This window comes from Octopus bimaculoides, chromosome 15 (genome assembly GCF_046866305.1).
Source record: "Octopus bimaculoides isolate indiv1 chromosome 15, ASM4686630v1, whole genome shotgun sequence".
NCBI lineage: Eukaryota > Metazoa > Mollusca > Cephalopoda > Octopoda > Octopodidae > Octopus > Octopus bimaculoides.
This window is the reverse complement of record NC_142942.1, coordinates 31332115-31357351: the sequence shown is the minus strand read 5'-3', so window position 1 is coordinate 31357351 and position 25237 is coordinate 31332115. Positions and strand designations below refer to the sequence as shown.

Below are 25237 nucleotides of genomic sequence, written 5' to 3'. Positions count from 1 at the left end.
CAATGCCTTGAAGGCAGAAATCACGGGGTCTTGTCTCGAAGAATTTATCGAGTCACATTTTCAGCTCCATGTCATTGTTAAACGAAACCCTTCGCACACTGTTGGAGAGTGAACGAAAAAAGTTATAATTTGAAGGATTATATCGAGAGAATACAATAGGTACAGTAGAACTTCCTAAATGAGCTCTTGAATAGCACATCTGGTCAAATTGGTGACATGTGACGAATATTGTGTTGAAAAAGCACGCCGTATCGCCGGTCGGGTCGTTTCGGCTGGATTGCCCATCGAGTGAAAGTTAACAGGCGATGGGATCATGAAAGCATCTAATCTGCTGGACCAATTCCCTTGTGAATTGACGCAGACCCAAGTGGATGAGCTCATTCCGTTGATCCTCATTGAACTGAATAGGCTGGCCTGAATCTGGAGAATCTGTGAGGTCGAATACCCCTCCCCTTGAAGCATGAGAATAATTTCTGCGCAGTATTTTCAGTAATAATGCCTTCTCCGAACACAACGCAAAAATATCGAAAGGCTTTGGCAGTTTTGGAACCTTGATCGACACTATATCGTCATATGTCTAAAGAAGTAAAATTTATTCAAATTTCAAAAATGTTAAACAAAAGTTGAAAAGGAAGAATATAGTTACAAAAATAAAAACAAAAAAATACTACGATAAAAATATTTTCCGTGTTAATTCAAATAACATTAGAAAGAATTTATCTGACAATCCAATATTTTTCCACTGTGAGTTGATTTTAGGTTTGTATTTTGCCGTTAACAAGGTTTCTATAGTCCATATTATAATTATGTTTGAGGCGGAGAGCTGGCAGAATCGTTAGCACGCCTGGCAAAACATTTAACGGCATTTCGTCCGTCTTTGCGTTCTGAGTTCAAATTCCACCGAGGGCGACTTTACCTGTCATCCTTTAAGGGTCGGTAAAGGATTATTTCCCTTTGAACGGCACATCGAGAAATTAATTTTTTGTAACTAAACACTTTCAAACTTCGGACACTGGTAGAATGTGTCATATAAAACATCTTTTACTCTTAGTGTTGTTGAGAAAAGTTTCTATTTTAAAAGTTAGTTCGTGTTAAAGTTGTCGTATTTCGGTAATTTCAACCAATCAATGACGTGTATTCAGCTGAATAAAATTACTGCCGTTGTTTGTCAACAACAACTTCCGGCGGTGTATATTTCGTTTGTCACTGTTATTTATGACATATTTCATCTCAGTTACGTTTGTATGAATAAATGAGTGTATCTGAAGCATGTTTACTTCATAGCACCATTTCTACTGCTTTTAGTTTTTTCTTTCCTGTTTTTCAGCTACTATTTTCGGAAATACTTTTTTGAACCCCTCCCCATCCAATTTCTTCATTTTTCCCTTTTTCTGTAACTATAACCCTAAAACCCCAACCCTAACCCTAAAACCCCAACCCTAACCCTAAAACCCTAACCCTAACCCTAAAATTCTAACCCTAGCCCTAAAACACTAAAGCTAAAACCAGTACAAATGCACGAACGATGTCATAAATAACAGTGACAAACGAAGTATACACCGCCGATAGTTGTTGACAAACAACAGCAGTAATTTTATTCAGCTGAATACACGTCATTGATTGGTTGAAATTACCGAAATACGACTACTTTAACACGAAATAACTTTTAAAATAGAAACTTTTCTCAACAACACTAAGAGTAAAAGATGTTTTATATGACACATTCTACCAGTGTCCGAAGTTTGAAAGTGTTTAGTTACAAAAAATTAATTTCTCGATCTGCCGTTCAATGGGAAAAGATCCCGATAAAGTAAGTTGAAACCTGGGGTCGATGTAATTGACTTACCCGCTCCCCCGAACTTGCTGGCCTTGTGCCAAAATTCGAAACTTATATTAAGGTTATGCTTGTTTTCAATTCTTATATCGTGGCACTCCGTCGGTTACGACGACGAGGGTTCCAGTTGATCCGATCAACGGAACAGCCTGCTCGTGAAATTAACGTGCAAGTGGCTGAGCACCCACAGACACGTGTACCCTTAACGTAGTTCTCGGGGAGATTCAGCGTGACACAGAATGTGACAAGGCTGACCCTTCGAAATACAGGCACAACAGAAACAGGAAGAAAGAGTGAGAGAAAGTTGTGGTGAAAGAGTACAGCAGGGTGTATAGAGTCCACGGTGGCCTCATAAATGATGTTTTCGGACATGCAATCTCCATTTAGCGGGCACAAATTTTTATCTCTGCATGAACAGTTGGCTTCATATTGTGGTTTTTGTGTGTTGTGTGCGATTATATTAAGAATAAGAATAAAGCGAGATTCACGCAGTTCGATATTGTCGATTTTTATACCTCTATCTCTAAAGAACTGCTAGATAAAGCCCTTACCTTCGCAAGCGGATTCATAGAAATCAGTACACAGGATCAGGACATAATCTTCCATGCTAGAAATACTTTACTCTTCAGTGAGAACGCAGAGTGTGCCAAGACTACGGATACAGAGGATGCTTTCGATGTGAGCATGGGGGTCATATGATGGAGCAGGCATATGCGATCTTATTGGACTATTCCTACTCGATACGTTGGGCAAAACGTTTCCTGACGTACACTTCGCAATTTACAAAGATGATGCCCTAGCTTTAACCGTTAATACCAATGGACCAGCACAGGATCAGTTTAGGAAGGATATTATCTATTTGATGAAAACTTTCGGTCTTAGCATAACTATAGATACCAACCTGACGGTTGTCAATTACCTAGATGTATCCTTAGATCTAAATAAGAATATTTATAAGCCATATAAGAAGCCCAACGATAGACTTAGTTATATCAATGTGGGTTCCTGCCATCCTTCCATAGTGTTTAAAAATTTAGTTAAGAACATTAGCAAAAGAATTTCTAGCCTCTCCTCTGATAGGGACATTTTTAATAGCGTTGCCCCAGTATACAATAAGGCTCTAAAAGATAGTGGTTTTAACGAGGGAATAACCTATACACCTGCCACCAATCCAGTAATAAAGAAAAGAAAACATAGAAATAGGAAAACTATCTGGTTCACACCCCCTACTCACCCGAAGTGACCTTTAATATAGGCAAGTATTTCTTAGCACTGATAGACAGACACTTTCCAGTCAACCATAATTATAGAAAGATCTTCAACAGACATAACTTAAAAATCAGTTTCAGCTCAACTGCTAATTTTAAAAATATAATCGCACACGACACACAAAAACCACAAGGAAGTCTTGCCTAGACCGATTAAGGGGAAATCATATATATAATTATAACTAAGGGCATACAAAATTTTTTTCTCAAGTCTATATGCTGAAGATAGACGCTAAATCGCCTCACCACTTTAAAAATCACAAAAATACACGCGCCGAAAGCGAGGGAGCAAGCTTAGGGAAATTAATAACAAAATAGCCCTGGTTTAGATAATTTCTGGTTCTGCCCAATGGCTTTACCTCATCAGCAGAGTATGCATACAGGAAATAAATGAGATATACATACCTACAGGAAAGCAAACGCAAAGCCATAACTGCACATAAATATCTCAGATACCTCCAAGAACAAATTTCGCAGCTTACCTCAGCATGTGAATTATAATTATATATTTACATACATGTCTGTGTATGCGTATCTTTGTATCTATTTTTATCAACCACTACCACTTGACAACCGGTGTTGGTGTGCTTACGTCCCCGTAACTTAACTGTTCGGCAATAGAGACCAATTGAATTATTACCAGACTTTTAAAAATAAGTCGTGTAATTGATTTGTTCGACGCGCTGCCCAAGCAAAGCCGCAGTCTAATGACTGAAACAAGTAAGAGATAAATTTGATGAAAATGCTGGATCCATGACAAGGTCTTCTGTGACCCGACTGAAATCATTTCACTTCTCTTCCGCTACCAGTACCTTCGGGAAAGGCACGAACGTCACATTTCCCCCTAGTTCTTTGTTAAAACATACTTTATAACTCAATTTCATATTGTTGATAAGAACACCATAACTTACCATTTCATTCAATCAAGCCTCACTATCAGATATAGTCTACACTTGTCATAAACACACCATTAATTGCGAACCTGCAAGTACTGAAGTGGGCGCCATTTCATTTGACTATACGTCTGGAAGACGCTAAAGCAGGCGGTCACAAACACAAACCTATGTGGATGCTAGCTTTTGTATCTTCAAGGAGTATCATCAAACGAAGTCGCACCCGCTAAAGTACAGTCGCAGGTTTAAAGGATTAAATTTCTATAAATATTTAGAAGTAATCATTATTTATACATTCCCACATATATGCATTGGCATGGCCATGTGCTTAAGAAGTTAACTTCACCAACGCAGTTTTGCGTTCGATCCTGCTGCAGTACACTTTGATCCTGTCATATTTTAATTAAATCCTATTATAGTTTTATAATTAAATATTAGGAATTGTATAAAAAATATTTTGTGTATTGTAGAAGTAAAACCAATTTTATTGTACATAAATTTTGACAGCAAATCTTACATAAACCCCCAAGGACCATATGAATCCCGGTTGAGAAGCTTAGGTGGATCAATATTGTGGATGGAATTTAGTAGATTGAAAGTGTGTTCTGTTGGATTTGGAAGTTATTGCACCAATTTTAAATTGTTGAATACTTGGATCTTTGGGGTTTGACGGCCAACATTTTTTTTGTAGTGTTTTTGGTACCGAAACACTTTCAAACTTCGAATATTTGTATATTTTGTGGTATAGAACAAATAAAAAATTTTGTATTCGAAGTTATTTTATGTAAAAAATTGTCGTATTTCGGTAATTTCAACCAATCACTGACGTCTATTGAAGTGAAAACAATTAATGCCGTAACGGTGTCATGGGATCTTTTCCCTTGAATAAAATTAGTCCCGTTCTTAACTCTAACCCTATAACTCATAACCATAACCCTAACTCTAACCCCAACCCTAACCTCAACCCTAACCCTAAAACCCGAACCCTAACCCTAAAACTCTAAAGCCTTACTAGGGAATAATGATATAATTAAACAGGGAATAACACACTTGACACCGAACAGCAGTAACTGTATACAGCTGAATAGACGTCAGTGATTGGTTGAAATTACAGAAATACAACTTTAACATGAAATAACTTGCGATGTACAATTTTTTGTTAGGAAGGTTAAGAGAAGAAGTTGTTTTATATGACACATTCTACCAGTGTCCCAAGTTTGAAAGTGTTTCGTTAAGAAAACAAATGTTGCCCGTCAAACCCCAAAGATCCGAATACTTTGTTATGGCGTTGAGATCTCTTACGATTGTGTGTGTGTGTGTGTGTGTGTGTGTGTGCGCGCGCGTTCAAATGTGAATTTGTACTTATATCTATAACGGTATTGTTGTTCATCTTGTAGCTTTATATCACGTGACTTAACCACGTGATAAAAAGATGTGATCGTTTAAAAACCTTTGGAGGCGTTGCCCTAGTCTAATGATTGAGAGTAGTAAAATAATGAAAGAAAACATTTATTTATTTATTTACAGAATTCAAAAAGTTTACCTTGGTTGGGGTTCATATTAGTCCCGATGAAGCTGTTGAAGAGATAAAGTTACTGGAGAAAGTTCACGATAGTGTGACCAGAAAGTTCCGCACCAGTAACGTTATTATCATGGGTGACATGAATGCTGACTGTAATTATTTCCGTGAATCTAAATGGCAAGAAGTATCAATGCGCCGAAGTTCGGCCTACACGTGGCCTATTTGTGACGATGTTGACACTACAGTTAAAGGGACACATTGCGCTTATGACAGGTAAGTTCTCTAGAATAAAAGAAAGATTGATGTAGGACGATAAATATTTATTGATAAACACTTAATGTTTTTAAATGTTTGTGTATTGAGTGTGGTTGAACTCTACCCAACCCTTCCAAGTATCGGGATCTGGTGATTGTATCAGAGATCTATAGCATTGGATTCGATCTCACGTTTTGCCACATTGAATTCACATTTTGATCATGTGCACAAACCCAATTGTTATCCAATTGTTCACGTGATTGTTCGGTAGTTTGTCAACTTTTCGTGAACAACAGCCGTTGATCGGATAACAATTAGGTTTGCGCACATGATCGAAATGCGATTTCTATGTGACAAAACCTGGGATCGAATCCAGTTGCTACAGATCACTGTATTGACTTATCACTAAGAATCGTCTAGAGTAGTTGTTACTATTGATAATATCATTTTCTATCTATCTATCTATCTATCTATCTGTCTATCTATCTATCTGTCTATCTATCTGATGTTAAGTTAGAGGTTATAACAACCGTCTGAGGGATAACTTGTATCCTATGAATGATAATTGATGTAAATCAATTGCTATCCATTAATTGTATCTCCATTTTTTTTCCTAGGCAGAGAGAAATAGGGTTTGCTAAGAAATAAAGTGTGTATGTGGGGGGGAAGGGAGGAGGGAGAGAAATTTCCCCGAAAGGGAGAGAATCGCTGAGATATATATATATATATATATATATTTATATACTAATTTGATTATGCTTCTGTATAATTCATTCTCATTTGTTTTTCTTTTCTTTTTGCAAGTAGATGCAGATAAATTGAAATTCATTTCTTTCTAAAATTGGAACTTATCAATGCACCGCAACTTGGGATAAAACTACATGATCATTTAAAACATTTAAACGATCAACTTTACTTTTCTTTTTTTTTATATTTAAAAAATGGTGGAGAAAAGATGTGAGAGAAGGAGGACATTAAAAGCCTCTGAGTCACTTCCAACTGAGATAATCATTAACAGTATACAGAGTACGATTTGATATTTTCTATTTCTTTCACTTTTAACAGTGGAGGGAAGTTTGATTGATAGGAAGTCTCTTACGTGTTTAAGATTTCATTCGGGGAGTCTTTCTAGGGTCTTATTTTATTTCTCCCATTTATCATTGTCTTTTTTTCCCCCAGTGCATATTCGTCTTGTTTGTTAGTTCTTCATGTAGATACGTTTACCGTTTTCTCTACAGACTATATACAAACTCTTTTTTGTTCTTCTCGGGTGCGAATGTTGGATCTTTGGTCGTTTTTCCTGTGCTGTTTGTCACATTTGGATGATTTCGGATTAGTTTCCAATGTTTCATCTCCGCAAATTGATATTATAAGATGGGTTGAGAGACAAAATTTGAAAAAGAGAGCTGTCAATGAAATCGATACCAGTATTTAACTGGTATTTCATTTTATCATCTCAGGAAAAATAAAAGGCAGCAACAACCTGAATATTATTTGACTTAGGAACGCAGATAGAAGTAAACACGCAGAATATTTTGTCCGTTGCTCTACATTTCTACGATTCCGACACCATAACTATTCCGAGTACCATCAAATATAAACTGAGTTTTACAAAACTTACTGACGCCAACCCCACTTTCACGTACACACACACACAGACACACACACACACACACACACACACATACACACACACACACACACACACACACACACGCACGTCTGTGTGCGTGTGTTTGTTAATACACACACACATAAATTAAGCAGAAAATGGAGAAATCTTGATCAACAACAATTGACTAACAATTGTTGTAGGAGTGGCTGTGTTGTAAGTAGCTTGCTTACCAGCCACATGGTTCGGGGTTCAGTCCCACTGCGTGGCACCTTGGGCAAGTGTCTTCTACTATAGCTTCTGGCCGACCAAAGCCTTGCGGTGTCGCTTTGCGTGCCAGAATGTGCAGTCAGTGACTGGGCAGTAAGGAAAATGAGTTAGCGCGTATGTGCGCGTGAGGGCGTATACACAAGTGCAGGTGTACGTATCAAAATTCACTGTAAAATAAACTCAGGTGAGCGAGTGAGTGTATTCTCAATCCATGATATCGAAGATCTTCCTGCAGGATTGCAGTGTGTGAAATGCCTTGAAAGTTTTTCAGAAGTGAAATGTGTCTGGCGCTGTTGTCGTAGGTAATTGCTGAGGTTAGCAAGAACGACAGTGTAGCATGCTGGAGTGATGTGCGAGGCAGGTAATTTTCTCCATTCATTATGTGACCAAACAGGGATCTAACAGAGGGAAATTATGTTTAAACATGAGCGCAGAGCATGTGAACATCCGACGTGCATCGAGTCGGGAAAGGGCTGAGCGGACACAGATGTGTTGAAAAACAAGGCAGTAGAGGCATAAAAGAGTTGCGCGCGTGTGTGTGCAAAAGGGCTCATGGATGAGGTAGTATGCTAGTGCAGTGATTACAAATACATAATAGTGATTAAGTGCCAGTGATTGAAGCAGTGCTGAATATGCCAGCTGATGCATAAGGTATTGAATACCTTGAACGTGCAGGAGCAAAAGTGTGGCATGCTGGCGCGTTGTAAGGGACAAACAAGTTTCTCTATGTTTACGTGACCGACCTAGGGTCTTACAGAGACAAGTTGTGTCTACAAGGATACAAGGAGCAAGAAAACCAAGCGAGAAAGGCATGGTGTGGTGTGGTGCATAAATGTGACAGTGTCAACATGTATGTGTATATGAACAATATGTGCAGATGCATGCGTAAGGCCAGGAAAGGTGCATGCGTGTGTGTATGTAACAATACAAACATTTTCAAAGTGAACGAAAAAAGTTCATGCAAAATATGAATAATAATATAAAACATTCAAAAAGATATGCACATAAATTTAGTTTTAGTGAAACGAGTTGTTGCGGAATTTGTGCATCGCGGTATATGTGCATCGCAGAATGTGTGCATTGCGGAATGTGTGCATCGCGGAATGTGCGCATCGCGGAATGTGTGCATCGCGGAATGTGTCGTCGCAGAATGTGTGTAACTCGTAAACAAATGAAAGTGTGCAGTGCAGCAAAAGGAACGAACAGTGCCTAAATGAGTAAACAAAGTGGCAAACTTAGCTGAAAATAGCGTCCTTTGCTAAAAGTCTACTACTGAAACTGAAAAGATTTGCATGCAAAGAAAAAGAATTGTTGATAGTCTATATGAGAGTCTTAGATACGTGCAAAAGTTCGTAGACAATGCAGGGTCTGTACGTTGGGACAAGACGAAAAGCGTGTGTGTGCCAAAAAGGTTGCATGCGCGGGCTTCCGTATTTTCTTCCAGTTGGTTTCTGGGGATGTAGCTGTCCAAATCATGCATTTATTGGCTTCCATAGTGAGCGAATTCTTTGTGCGTCAGCAGTGTTGCATTGTTGTAAGTGCATCGTGGATTGCATCTCAGTATAGTGCTTTCTGTTACGCGTACTGTAACAAGTGGAACGAGGGTGCATCGTGGTGGTGGCAAAGGTTGTCATTCTTTCCCTCTGGTTTAGCGACTGTTGGTATGGCGACTGTAGTTCTTTAGTTCGGAGTCAGAAAAATGCAACGGCATGTAGCATTAGAAGGAAGTAGTAATTGCTTTTAGACGGGGCCACCAATGTAATCGATGGATGTGACAACTGTTCATGTGAAGGTGAAGGATGCAATTCTTTAACTCGGGTTCACCAATGTAATGGCAAAGATTTATTTGCAACGGCATGTTGTAAGATGTGAAAGATGAAAGAAGAATAAGCTATGCCTGCATGAAGTTCACTACATTCTTCTAACTACCTTTAGTCTTTATTCTTCTATTTTATTCCTTATAAACTGTGAATTTTATTCCTTGTAAACTGTAAATTTTCCCTGTCTAAAATATTCATACCTGGTCTCTGATGAAGGTATACCCGCTGCGTGGACATACTAACCTACCGCTTGGGCTAGTATGTCCACTATATATAGTGTGTATAACATTGCTACTTATGGTTTAATATGAAGAGGATTTTGAAGTGGATCGCTAGCAGATTGTTGAAATCCTATTCACATGAAATCATTGGTAGCATCGTTAATCCACAAATAAATTCAATAGATGCAGTGTTGGGTACTCATTCTCACTGTTCGAGACTATGGTGTATGTGTGTGTTTGTGGGGTTTATAATATAATATAATATAATATAATATAATATAATATATATATATATATATATATATATATATATATATATATATATATATATATATATATATATATATATATATATATATATATTTATTGTTGGATTTATGGGTGGGTCGTAAAATTGTGGTTTCGATTCCTGGACCGGGTGAGACGTTATGTTGTGGAGCGAAACACCTCATTTCACTTTGCTCTACACAGCAGTCCAAGGAAATACGTATATATATATATATATATATATATATATATATATATATATATGCACCACGGAAACCTGGAATCTGGCCCTATAAGCTTATATGACTCGGGAAAGATCTTTTTTCCTTTATCATATATATATATATATGCACTAAGACACATCCAGACACTTTGAGCCCCCCCCCCACTCTGGTGCACGTACAGATGAAATTTGTTGTGAAAAGGAAGCTAGAAAGATTAGAGACAAATAAAGTCTATACGAAGAAGACGACGACGAAATCTGTTGAGATTTTTGATTAACAAAATTTTGTTCTTTTCGTACACAAAACCCCGCTGAATATTGTCGTTGTTATGAGCGACAAAACGTCAAGAGTTTTGAATGTTATTGTTTTTGGTGTAGCAGTTAAAGTGTTAGTCGCTTGCCGGCTACTGACGTTTAATGTCGTTCGTCCTCTGACTGTTCATTGCCTTTATGTTGTTAGCTGTTGTCCGCCATCTCTTTTGGTCAACACCTATAGTGTCTGTCAATACTGCTATATCTCAAGGCTCTCTGTCTTGTAGCGAATCGCGACATAGGGTGATTGCTGAATATTCCTGTTATAAGTCTATTTTGCTTAATTTTGTACTTATTTTCTTATTTCAGATTTATTGTTGGAGGACGTGATTTAAGGAATTCTTATGTTCCTGGGTATGCCAAAGCCTTTCGCTTTGACGAAGCATATCGGATGAAACCAGAAGCGGTAATTATTTGTTGTTGTTGCTATGGTTGTTTAGCCTCTAATTAAAGGCGTTGAAACCATAATCATCAGGTCTCCTTGTTTAAGGTACACTTGTATCCTTTCCCTTTTAACCTGTTCTGTGTATCGCACGAGAGACACGGGACATATTACCCTTGCGTCCATGCATCATATATGATACACGTTTCCAATTTTCTTTCAACTACCAGAGAAACTTGGGACTTATGAAAGAAAAGCTTTATATTACTTAGAAAGTATGAAGCAAGGGCTAACTAAAACTCTGAAAACAATCATGGACGTTTAGGACAAACTTACGAAAATGCTTTGGATTGGCAAAAGGTTGAGTAGAGCAGTGGTTTGCAGCATTTTTTTTCCCTCTAAAAGTCGCTTTGATTACTATCTTATTCTGGTGGACTCCCATACCCATTCGATGCTTAAAAACTAGTTTTATACTTTCAAAATTCCTATTTTGTTATTCACACATTAACTTGTGTAGGTTGAACTATGTAAAATGTTGGAGAAAGAAACCTAGCTGTTTCTTGCAATACATGACAATACGTACATCTACGGCAAAATTTTTTCCAGGGGCTTTTAAAATACTATCATGGATCCCCATTTTACTATTTCGTTACGTGGGCCCCTCAAAATCATGTATGGACCCCCAGGAGCCATATGAACGCCCGTTGAAAACCATTTGGATAGAGTATGATTTGAGTGAATTTCACTGCTATTTCTCGCCGATGAATTCACCCTCCTTCATTCAGTAGACATAGAGACAGCTAGGTAAATGAGAGAGATAGATGGATTGATGGATGATCATACCACAAAATTCCCTAGACCAGCTAGCCATGTATCCATTCCACTCGATGCGATTCGCACTCCTCGCATCTACACCTCCTATCATTCTTGACCTCGACACAAAATATTTCTGCTGATCTTTTCTCCCCCAGTACTTCACCCTTCTAAAAGTACCGCCTACATATGTCCCACATCCTTCCCTACATTCTACACCAGCCTACTTACGTTCAGATTGAATCATGGTTGTTTTCTCTGTTGCGAATATTCGATCCAGATCTCTTGTCTGAGAACAATTTCCTCACTTTCTACTGCGCCACCCCCGGTCTGGGGAAGGATGCTTTGTAAAGATCAAGATAGTTGTGTCAACCAATCCCTCTGACTATTTTACTGGGAAATATCAGAAGAATCTGAATTGGTATAAAATGACAATATAACGAGTGAGGGCATTGTGATTAGAGGACAACGTTCTAGAAAGACATTTTTGGTTTATGGCAGAGGTCCTTTTTTTCCATTCAAAATGATATGTGGGTAACGTATGGGAAATATGTAGGTGATACGTGGGCGATATTTGGGTGATGTATGGGTGACGTGTGGGTAACATGTCTTTTACGGAACACAAGTGAAATATCGATTCGAACTCACGCTTAATATTTGGCTCATTGAGAATATTTACCTTCAAACCCTTGTAACTTAAACAGATTTAACGGGCCAACGACAGGACGTCTACATGGCTAACAGCTAAATAAATCTCCCTCAAATAACTTTTAATGAAAGAAATTATACGTATAATTATGCCTGAAAGAAAAGAAATGTCTGAAAGAAAACAAGATTCAGGGCATGAGTATCAAAACATCACAATCTCCTCTGGTAAATCTGCGACCTTGTTTTTTAAAATCGGTATGAAACGAAAGAAAATTTGATCTTGAAATCCTCTTCTACCTCGTCCTCGTCCTCCTTCTCGTCTTCCTCCTCCTCCTCCTCCTCCTCCTCCTCCTCCTCCTCCTCCTCCTCCTCCTCCTCCTCCTCCTCCGCTTTCTCCTCCTCCTCCTTCTCCTCCTCCTCCTTCTCCTCCTCCTCTTTCTCCTCCTCCTCTTTTTCCTCCTACTCCTGCTCCTCCTCCTCTTTCTGCTCCTCCTCCTCTTTCTCCTCCTCCCCTCTTTCTCCTCCTCCCCCTCTTTCTCCTCCCCCTTTCCCCCCTTTCTGCTCCTCCTACTCCTTCTGCTCCTCCTCCTCTTTCTGCTCCTCCTCCTCTTTCTGCTCCTCCTCCTCTTTCTGCTGCTCCTCCGCTTTCTGCTCCTCCTCCTCTTTCTGCTCCTCCTCCTTATTGGTGCCTCTATTGCATCTAGAAAGGCAAACAATTATAATTATAGCATCATATTAATTTTTCTCTCTTCTTCCAGGCTGAAGCCGTTAGTGATCATTATCCAATTGAAATAGTTTTTGAAAATAAATGTGGAAAATCGACGGATAGTGTGGTTGGCTAAAGAGATTCAAATAAAGAACAGTCCTTAAATAATAAACACTTCAAATTTTATATTGTATTCTTGTTGTTCTTTGAGGTTTTGGCTTTTCGAATTGTATTTTGGTTTGTCGTTGAACCAGATATCCAATTGATAATCGATGACTGATCAATATAACTTAACTGAAATCGAACTCAGTAAGATGTATGAACAAAGATCACAAAATAAATGAAGATAACGCAATATCGCAAGGCCTAGGTCAACTTTGCTATTCATCAGTCCAGGATCAATAAAATAAGTACCAGCTGAGTACTGGGGCCAATGGTATTGATTAATCCCTCAACTTAAAATTGCTGGCCTTGTACCAAAAAATTTGAAGCCATTATTATTATTATTATTATTATTATTATTATTATTATTATTATTATTATTATTATTACTGAGTGAGAGGGTAGTGCATGCCATGAAAGTAACACTAGGATAAATTATACGAGGTCCAGTATATCCATCATGATTAACCCGTCTGATAAAGGTACGCCGGGCACATGCATCACAACCATATGTGCGCGACATAGTGATTTCATACCAAGATAAACAGCGCATGATATTGCAGGTGGGGTTCAGTTAGAATTTTCTTTAGGTCGAGTAGCCCATCCAGCTCAAAAGGTCCCTGAATAAGGTTTGTTTAAGGATGTTGAACAAAACATCCATGTTTCCAAAGGTGAATTATTCAAACCCCAAAGAATTCCTCTCAACACTTGGCTATGATGCTCCCCCACTACTTCTGCTCATGATCAGAGATGCACATGTTGTCAGCCACCAAGGGACATGCTCAATATTTGCTGTAGCCCATCTTTTATACCAAGACAAAACAATGTATATGATAACACTTCCAATCAGTTAAGATCAGAAGCCATGAGAACCACTGCCTGGTACTGCATCTGGGCATTTATTATTATTATTATTATTATTATTATTATTATTATTATTATTATTATTATTATTATTATTATTGTTCAGTAGTTTTATTTTTATAACGTGCTTTCACTTCACTACCGAGCGCAGCTCTGTGTGCCTTGGGTATGTACTGTGGTTTGCTGTGATGCTCTTATGATTACTGTATTGAAAGTGTTTTGCGTAGGATGTGTGCAGTGCCCAGTAGTGCAATTTTCTGTATGTCATATATATTTGTAAGTCCTGGTATTTTTGTTATGTATTTGTCTGAATATTTTTTTAATTATATCTAAGGCGCCTACAATGATAGGAATTGTTTCTGTTTTTAGATTCCACATTCGACTTACCTCTATTTCCAGGTCTTTGTATTTTGAAAGTTTCTCCATATTTTTTAGGGAAACGTTGTCATCTGCTGGTATTGATACATCAATTAGAAAGCATTTTTTTTCTTCATGATCTTTGACAACTATATCTGGTCTATTGGCCTTAATTTCTCTATCTGTGTGTATAGATATATCCCAGAGTATGGTTGCTTTCTCGTTTTCTGTGACCTTTTCTGGCGTGTGTTTATACCATCTTTTTTCTGTTGTTATTCCATAGTGTTGGCATAGCTTCCAGTGTATATAGGTTCCAGCTCTGTCGTGTCTGTAAATATATTCCTTCTTAGCCAGGACTGGGCAGCCAGAGATAATATTGTCTGTGTTGCATTGCATGATGATATTTCGCTACTGTCCCTGCCATTTCCCCTCCCCAAACTTTTAGTCATACCGTAACATGTCTTATCCGTCACTCGCTCTAGGACGTTGATTGTGTCTCGGCAAGTGATTGTAACAAACATGCAGATTAAAAGTAAATAATAATAATAATAATAATAATAATAATAATAATAATAATAATAATAATAATAATAATAATAATAATAATAATAATAATAATAAGGAAGATTGATACAGATGAGGAATAGAAATATCTGAGAGTCTTTTAAGTCCTTCCTTTGATGGCACAAAGGTAAGAATAATTTGTTGCAGATTCGCCAAAGTAAGAATATAACAAAGATTATTTGTGCAACTCTCTCTCTTCTCTTTCACTACACATTCTACATGCAGCCTAGACGTCTTCCTTATCTATATTCTTCCTGATGTATCATGTTCTGGATTGCTTGATCCTGTACAGCTCGGATCAAGCTATTTGCCTCTTTCACACTCTGTTCTTTAATATTTGAAATGACATTTGATTTCGATACTCTTCAGAACTTGGGAAAAAAAAATTCCCATTTTGTGTAAACTTTTTTGTTTATGCTCCAGTTCCAGAAATTCACTTCTTTCTCTTTTCTTATTGCTATCAAAAACACCTCATCACTGTCACAAATATACTTCCTCAACCTCTCTACCCCTACTTCCACACAAGCCTTCTACACTCAACAATTCCTCTCCCTCTATAGTTTTTGCTGAAATACAATCTATCAGAATTTGCCTGGGATTGTAAAGCTCTATAGATTGCGTGCAATTTCCTCATATTTCTATCTTCGTTCTCAAGATCTTTCTTTGTCCTTTTGATTATTCCGGTGCTGTACCTGATGATGGATACCGTTCTTGAGTTTTTATGGCAGTCGTGGTATTTATGTCATTCAGTTTAGATTTTAATATCCGCTTTACCCTTCGGAAATATTCTTTCTTGGGTTTGTTTTTCAGGAACTAAACAACAGCATCAACAATCTAGTAAGAACAACAACAACAACAGCAATAATAAGCTGGCAAAAACAAGAACGAGATGCAATAACAACAACAACAAAGACAAGTTGGTAACAATAGAAACAATAACAAAAAGAAGTTAGCAAGAATAACAACAACCACGGCGACAAAGCAAGTGAACCTCTATGAGGTCGCATGATCTGCTAGAAATAGCAGAAAATTCTCTCTTTCTTATTAAATGAAGGACGCGTTATATAATAACATGTCCTATTAGATGCACAGCCCAAGACAAAAAAAGAACAAAACAACATAACAAAACTGAACGGTCCTTGCTGGAATGTCTGTTCATAGACCTGTTCAATAAGGCAGGCCTAGGGCTAAACAAGAACAAACAGAAGACTGAAACAATAACGATGATGGTAGCAGTGTGGAGAGCAAAATTTGCAACTTGCACAAGTTATTTCGAAAGAGAGAGAGAGAGAGAGAGGGGAGAGAAAGAAGCCGGGATTATCGGCGTGACTTTTATATATTTTGACGGCCATAGAGGCTAGTGAATATATATATATAAACTATTTCAAACACTAGAGAACTCCACTAATGATCAGCACGTGACTAACCACAATTTCTAATGTTACCGTTCTTTTTACCCACAGCTCGGCAAATATCAGCCAATCATATACACATATACTATATATATATATATATATATATATATATATATATATATATATATATGTGTGTGTGTGTGTGTGTGTGTGTGTATAAGTATATACATACATACGTATATTTGTATATGTATTATGCATGTATATATATATATATATATATATATAGATATGTATACACATACATATACATAAGTATCCATGCACTCCCATATAATTGTGAGTATGTGTGTGTGTGTGTGTGTGTGTGTGTGTGCGTGTGTGTGTGTGTGTATGTGAGTGTGTGTGTGTGTACACACGCACATATGAGTACACATACATTATACATTCATATACACATACAAACGTACATGCATACATACGTACGCACGTACGTATATACATATGTATATGCGTTTGTGTAGATACGAGTTAATTAACTTTGAGGTCTTTTCTCTTTGATTATCACTCTGTCCCCACTACCTCTCTCTGAAGAAAAGGATTAAGACAACAACAACAATAATAACATTAATAGTGATATAAAGAAGAAAATGAAGAATAAGATAGCAAAAGCAACTGGATAATAAGAAACGTACTAAATTATTATTATTATTATCATTATAATAATAAGAATTTAGTGTATTTTATTCTGTCAGGGGTAAATCTATCTGCTAAGTGGTTACATCAGCTGTGAATGTGACCACTAGTGCCAACCTATCCTTATCTACCGTATGTTCTGTGTTGGACATCTCTATCCAGTTCAATCCATTCCAATCCAATCCTCTTCTGTCCAGTCGCATCTGTCCAGCTCCGTCCACTTCTATACAGTTCAGCTGAATCAATCCTTAATTACCAGCGAGGAAGAAAATATGACAGTAAGTTTATTAATTAGTTTTATTTATTAACATTGATATTTCATATTTTATGAATGTTATTGTTTTTATTGACCATTAGGTCATCCTTTGACCGAGCAGACGTTCCAATCGTGACCGTTTCGACTTTTGGAAGCTTATCTACAACTGCATTACCTAATGTGTTCTCTCTATTTCAAGGATGGTTGGTGATTTGAAAGAGATTTGGGGAAGAGATTTGAAGGGGATTTGGTTAAGCAAGTGAAGCGATTACATAGAGGCTTCCTCTAACTCTAGGTTAGCTCTAAACAAACAAATCAATGGTCAAAGACATCCCAACTACGTGAATCCAAACTGTAACAACATGTTCAACTGACAAGAACTAATGGTTAAATATTTCTTTCATTTTGATTACTTCTATTTCAAAATTATGTTTGGCCTCTGACCGATTAAATGAAGACACATTAGTCGTTTCAGACGTTGCCTATAATCCCCAGTAATATAGAGAAGATTTAGGACAAGTTGATTATATTTTAAATCTTGCTTTGAAATTTTAGACATTCTATTGAATCACTAGATACTCTGTGCAGTATCTTAGTTTCTTGAAGGCGGGTGGCTCAGTGGTTAGGATATTCAGCTCACGATCATAAGTTCGATTCCCGGAAGCGCTTTATTGCACCAGTCCACTTATTTAGCAAAAATAAGTAGTACCTGCATTTCAAAGGACTAGCCTTGTCATATTCTGTGTCACAGTACTCAGCCATTTGCATGTTAATTTCACGGGCAGTTGGGACATTCAGTTGGGACACTCTGCATCACTTATATTTATTTTCCAAATCATAATATTTATTGCTTATTTACAGTTCATACAACATTTTCATGAAACTAATTGAGCCATCGAATTTAGAAATATTTTACAGGTTTCATTGTTTATGTTTGATTACTTTGAATATCGATATTTTGTGTGTGTATAGAAATAACCCATACCACCTGCAGTTTTTAGCGATGCGATCAATATTTGATTCTCACGATCAGCCGACCTAATTCTACATTTCACTACTCACAGTTTGAACTGCTAAACATTATTATTACACTTCCTTAATTTGAATCTTAAACATTAAAGACTTCATTCATACATTTCTATACATACATGCGTTTTTGAATGCCCATTACTCCGATAATTCTGCATTTTTACAGTTACACTTTCTCCATGACGGTAGATAATTTTTTTCCTCAACGTATTTTTTGTGGATTCATGCAGGCATAGCGTGGATTCGATCCTCGATTGCCGATTTTCACTTAACACTTCAACAACGCTTTTCTCACTGTAAAACAACAGTTTTTGTGAACGACAACCTCTCTCACCAACCTCCGAAAACCTCTCTCGACAACCTCCGATGATCTCTCTCACCAAGCTCCAACAATCTTTCTTGCCAATCTCAGAAAACCTCTCTCGCCAACCCTCAACAATATCTCCCTCCTCTAGCTGACAGTTTTTGTACTTTTTCGTGACGGAAAATACATCTTTTGTGGCAGTTATAACGAAATTGCTTTCTTATGTCAGAATAATAAGGCGTTTCAATAGAACATCTTTACCCCTGGGAATTACCGGGTACACCAGCTAGTATATACATATGTAGTTCAAATTTAAAGAAAACGAAAAACGAAGACAGGTGTAGGGAAAAACAAGCAGGTGTATTAGTTTAACGCTCGGGAAAAATTGAAAAGTCTTTTACGTTTCGAGCCTACTCTCTTCAACAGAAAGGATTAAGAGGACAAAAGTGGAGAGAGAATGAAAAAAAAAAAAAACGGAGAGAGAAAAAAGTGCAGAGTTTAACGGTCTAACATGGCGAGATATACGAGTATATATATCTGTGTATGTATGTATGTATGTATGTGTGTGTGTGTGTGTGTGTGTATGCATGTATAACGGACATAAAATAGCACCCAATACCAAATAGAGAAGTGTTATTTTCGCTTGAAACAGCTGGCACCTCACATGTAGTTATTCGGATCTCATATTCTGGATCCCGTGTACACATGCACTCGTGCACGCTCACACACATCTAATGTTTCATTAGACGTAACTGTTACGTCTGCTAAATTATTCGGAAATATTCAATCACCGACCAACAGTTATTCTAGGATTTTCTCAATTTGGAAATTCCAATTCTGGCTTTGATTACAGACTTCATGTGATGTAATATGATGATGTGTGTGTGTGTATTTTAACTTTTAATACCTGAGTCTCTTCGTCCTCACTCGAGTCGTGAGAGAAAAAAAACAGCCCTCAAATCGCACTCTCCCATTAAATATGGGAATAAAGTCTCATTTAATACAAATTAGGGTGGAATGGTCAAATGTGATCGGTAGCCAAATAACAACAACAGCAGCAGCAGCGGCAGCGGCAGCAGCAGCAGCAGCAGCGACAACAAGAACAACGACGACGACGACGACGACGACACTAGCTATAAGGTGGACATATAGTTGCTATAGAATGGTATAGTATGGCAGACAGTTACTATGCGTTTTGATATCGTATAGTTAAGCATATAATCAATGTGGTATGTAACTTTCTATGACCATTTGTATAATACAATATTGTATGACATAATGTAATATTGTGTGGTATATGATACATATATATATATATGTATATATATATGTATATACATACATGCATATACATATGTGTGTGTGCATGTGTGTGTGTGCGTGTGAGTGTAATATATGGAGGCGCGTGGCCCAATGGTTAGGGTGTTGTACTCAGGATCGCAAGGTAGTGGTTTCCATTTCCAGACAGTCGATGCGTTGTATTCTTGAGCAAAACACGTTGCTCCAGTTCACTCAACTGTAAATAGAATAACTCTGCGACGGACTAGCGCTCTATCCAAAGGTAATGTTGGCTGCTTGCATAGCCAGTGAGGTGAGGGTGACATCATTCGAAATCTAAAGCAAGGCAAGTAAACGCATTGTTATCAGGGGTGTATAACAACATCCGATAGTCTGGTCGATGCAGTGGTAAAGTGATATATAATGTATTATTGCATGACTTATATAATACCATATTGTATGACATATATACTACAATATTGTATAGGGGTAAAGCCTCTCTTCGGTCATGACTGACCATGGAATTGCACCAAGAAAGTCCCCTTCTGAGGCACAAGTCTGGGCAAGGTTGTTTATGGAAGACCAGCAGTCGCCCATGCATACCGGCCGCCCACCTTCACGCCACTGATGTTTTCCAAGGGAAAGGCAAAGGCCGATAAAGCTTGGCACCCGTGACGTCGCAACTCATTTCTACAGTTGAGTGAAATAAAGTGTCTTGCTCAAGAATACAATACACAACCCGGCCCGGGAATCGAACTCGTACCTCATGATTGCGAGCCCGACGCTTTAACTACTGAGCTATGCACCTTCACATTGCAATATTGTATAACGTGTATAATATTGTGTTGGATGACGTATTGTATATATCTTATGGCATATAGAACAATATTAAAGGACATTTGGTCGTATAAATTAGTGTAACACAAAACAAACAAAATATTAAACGTTTGAAATTCAAAAATATTCTATATAATTTCAGTTTGTGTTATATATCACTTACATTTACTTCTGGCTGTTGATACTTTATTGTGGAGCTGAAAGAAAAATCTCTCTTCAAGGTAAGCAACTGAACGTTTACCATTTCGACTACTCTACTAATCTTACTTCATGCAGTGGTGGTGATGACACAACAACAGCAACAACAACAACAACAACAACTACTACTACTACTACTACTTGTCTTTAGCACAGGCACAAGGACTAACATTTGGGAATGGGAGCTAATCGATATCATCGAACCCAGTATTAGACGGCATTTAATTTTTACCAAACCCGGAAAGTAAAGTAAAGAAAGAATGGCACTATTTGTACTCAGAACATAACGAAGTATAGTTAAATACCACAAGCCATTTTGTCATTTGCTTAACCAGCCCCATACAGCGGTTTCCAAACTCTCATCTCCAACGCAAGCAAAAACTCATTTCAAACACCGCTCCTAACACTCAACTACTACCTAAATAGACTATTTTCCATTGAATACTTTTCTTCCATTCGTTATACACCCCCTCACACACACACACACATACGAAAAAAGCAAAAAGAAACGAACACATCTGATGAAAATCAAAGTCAACTTTGGCTGGACTTGAACTCAGACCATGAAGTGAATTAAAAATAGCTAAAAGTAAATACGTCCAGCAATTCCTTGTTCGTCTACCACCAAATTATGCCAATCAGCACGTCTTTTTCTCACGTCATCATGGCATAAATGGTTTGTCTGCTATTTTTGTTGTTACACAGTTCAACAATAATTAGATTGGCATTTTGTTGTGGATACAATATAATTGGTTTGGCATTTTATTTTCTATCGATAATCGTATAATAGAATAAGATGCCGCATAAATATTATTGCATTTCGTTATTGCTTATATCTGTGAAAGAGGTTTTAACACAACGTTGTTCGCAACTCAAGAAAAACAAAAACAAAAACAGAAAATAATATAAAGCAAAACTAAATATTTTTCTCTTATTGTGCTTTTATAAGTTGTTTCTTTCTTGGTTTATTTTCTATTTTCGGATGGGAAACGTCTTAATTGAAAATCACAAACAACAAATAGTTGCAATAAACGAATATATTATATTGATAAGCTCGACCTGTTTGCTGCTGCTGGTGGTGATGACGACGATGACAACAACAACAACAATAATAATAATAATAATAATAATAATAATTGCTACGATTGTGCTGATAATGCTCTTGCTGCAGCTTTTGAGAATAATGGTAAACAGCGATAAGAATATTAGATTCCTATCATTAGTGACGTCTGTCCTAGAAATTGGACATGTGAGGATATATTTTCGTTTTGGAAATATTTACTTATTTCATTATTTATGTTCAATGTTGATATTGTTTGTTTGGTGGAGTAGGAACATATCTAAATATAGCAACTCGCAGCCATACAAGTGGGAAGAAAGATAAAAATAGATTAGGATACACTGATTTAGTCAAGACTGATTTGATCTGACACACACACATACGTTATTTAATAAGAGTTTGACTCAGTCTTGCAGGCTCGTTGAACGAACCTATGTATACATACACACACACATATATACATACATACATACATACATACATACATACATACATATCTATATATATATATATATATATTTACAAGGTGCATTCCAGAAGTTTTGAGTCTTTTTCAGGAGAGGCATTCCTTAATTTCAAAGACGTACAGAACTCTAATCACTTTCAAAGTAAGATCCACTGATTTCAATGCACTTGTAGCGCTCAAGCAACTTCATGGAGGTCCCATGGAAGTCCTTCAAAGTGAAGGGGTCCACAACTCTTGTCACAGCCCTCTTCATCTTTAGCTTGGGGAACAAAGTCACAAGGAGCAAGGTCTGAATTGTAGGGAAGGTGAGGGACTGTTTTGACGCCCATCTTTGTCAAGTAGTTGGTTACCAGGATGAAAATGTGGACTGGTGCATTGTTTTAGTGCAGGTTTTCTGGCCTTTTGCTCTTACATTTTTCTGAACGCCCTTAAAACTTTCATAAAATACTTTTTGTTGACCATCTGGCCAGAGAAAACCAAATAGATGCAGATGATGCCCTTGCTGTAGAAAAAGGGGATCATCATGAGTTTCCCGATAAACTTACTCCACCTGGCCTCTTGTGCCAGCGAAGAGCAGATGCTCGGTACGGTTAATCCATAAGCAGTCGGGAGCGTTTCATAAGTTTCTGTTGCGTTTTTGACCAGTTTAACAGAAAACTTTTGCACAGTGAGTTCCTAAACTGTCTTCACGTCCCGACTGCATTTCTGCTTACTACTCAACTGTGAAAAGCAGTGTTTAGTAGGATGTGTTCAAAATGATGTTACAGCCGTCTCCTTCAATTTAAAATGACAAAAGTTGACTGCAAGTCAGCTTTTAGATTTATTGTAATGATATACTAAAATTACAATAATGCAGAACAGTTATAACTGCCTCTCCTAAAAATTTTAAAAACTTGTGGAATGTGTACACACACACACACACACACACACACACACACCCACACACACACACACACACACACACACACTTCTCTTTTGGGGCGATGGATATCAGAAACTTAAGTCAGATAAAGTTATAAATAATAGAGTTCAAATATCGGTTTGAAAAAGCGCTTTGGATACACAAGTCAAAGTCTGCCTGTGGGGCTCGAACCTATATCTCCTGTAAACATGACACACATGGTCACAGACTAGAGAAAAAGTGTTGACTCTTTCTTATTGAATATAACTATGTCACTCATGTCAGCTGCCATCAAAGTGGATGAAACTACGAGTTTTTACAAACGCTATTACGTTTGTTCCAGCCATCACCGACTTTTATGAAAAAAACACTGAACAAATAATATAAGATTATAAGATAATATAAGACGGGTTGTACGTCTCTGATTTGGGGCAAAAGAGAGTATTCTCAAGGGAATTAGGAAAATAAGATGCAAGTGGAGACAATTAGATTCATGCCTGCAGTACATTCCGTAATACAAATGACTTAATCGATGTGTTCTTCCACAGTGTTATGTATCCTACTCCAAGTTATTCAAATTAGAATTTCATAGAAAATAAACTGATATTTGTTCGAAAAATCTGCGATTCTTTTTTTTATATATATTTTTTGTTACTCAGAATGTCAAAGAACCCACCGAGCTCATCCAGGGTCAAGAACAAAATTCCAAATGCTTGATGGAAAGTTTTGGATCGAAGTTGATTGTGGATTTTTAGTGTGGAACCAGAATCTGTGTCAGTGCACTTATGACAAAATGAATCAGAAAAATAAGTGCAATGATTTCGTGAAAGGAGATGCCCCTGGGTTATACAAACGCTGGAATGGACTGATTTGGGAATCGAAAGATTGCAACCAATTTAAGGGGAAGAAATCTATGATTTGGAATGAAGAGAAGTGTATCTGCGACTGGGATCCAGATGGAAGTAAAACGACTGTACATCCAAAACAAAAAAGTAAGTAGGAGATGTTAATAAACAGTTTTATACAAAGTGGAAAATTTGATGAGACAGTATATAGTTTAGTTTCAGATCAATCTTGATTGAATAAACGTCTTATAAAAACTTTCCAGCCTTCACCATATCATCTTATTTCAGACATAGTGTATCTAGGACTACATAATCTTATATAATCTTTTCTTTTTCAAAGACAATACGGCGAGGTTTGAGGGAGATTTAGCTCCTATTTCTAGAAGGCTGCGTGACCACGTAGATACCCTCTCTCAGAGAAAATAAAATAGAATTAATGAAGAGAAACCATTCGTGATCTGAAGTTGTTTTAGAATCTTTAAGCACCATCTACAGTGTTTTCTTGATGTTTGAAAAAGCACTTCGGATAAAGACATTAAAAATTCATCTAGTTTTCTAAAGATGAAATTAAAATTGTTGCCTCCTACCAATGCAGTTTCAACCCTAAATGGAAGACGAATCTAATCATATTCCAAGTTCTTTTTGCGATAGAGATAAAAAAAAAAGATTTAATACATATACTTGAATATAGATTCTTTTGAGCACTGATTATGTGTCTAAAGGACTGTATTTGAACTTGTAACCTTTATTTCTAAACTGTAGTTTAGAAATAAACTAAGGAGTGATTAAACAAAAGTGTAATGAAGTTACTATCCGGTTGGCCTCTGCTGATTTCACAGTTATGGCTATTTTTCTACTCTATTACAGTAAAGACGGCCATAGTTCAGTAAAGACAGCCTGCCATATATGGATGATGCCACCGCTGGCCTCTACAGTTATATATACTTTGTTGATTAATCCAAGTTTTTCTTTGAAGATAATTTCAAGGAATTAAAAATCAATTTCTCAGGAAAATTAAT

General features: G+C 37.2%; 2 protein-coding genes across 2 annotated transcripts in view; both read left to right on the top strand.

Moving 5' to 3' along the window:
* The window catches only part of LOC106867620 (deoxyribonuclease-1), a 33572-nt gene extending 20340 nt beyond the window's left edge, over positions 1-13232 (top strand). The window contains exons 5-7 of the mRNA XM_014912546.3: positions 5523-5790; positions 10807-10903; positions 13099-13232. Of these exons, the coding sequence (XP_014768032.1) occupies positions 5523-5790; positions 10807-10903; positions 13099-13182 (449 nt within the window). The 3' untranslated portion in view covers positions 13183-13232. The remainder of the gene's footprint in view (positions 1-5522; positions 5791-10806; positions 10904-13098) is intronic.
* Positions 13233-17012: 3780 nt separating this feature from the next.
* LOC149132483 (uncharacterized) overlaps positions 17013-25237 on the top strand; it is a 19865-nt gene continuing 11640 nt past the window's right edge. The window contains exons 1-3 of the mRNA XM_089363983.1: positions 17013-17322; positions 20891-20969; positions 24033-24365. Coding sequence (XP_089220109.1) covers positions 17179-17322; positions 20891-20969; positions 24033-24365 — 556 coding nt within the window. The 5' untranslated portion in view covers positions 17013-17178. The remainder of the gene's footprint in view (positions 17323-20890; positions 20970-24032; positions 24366-25237) is intronic.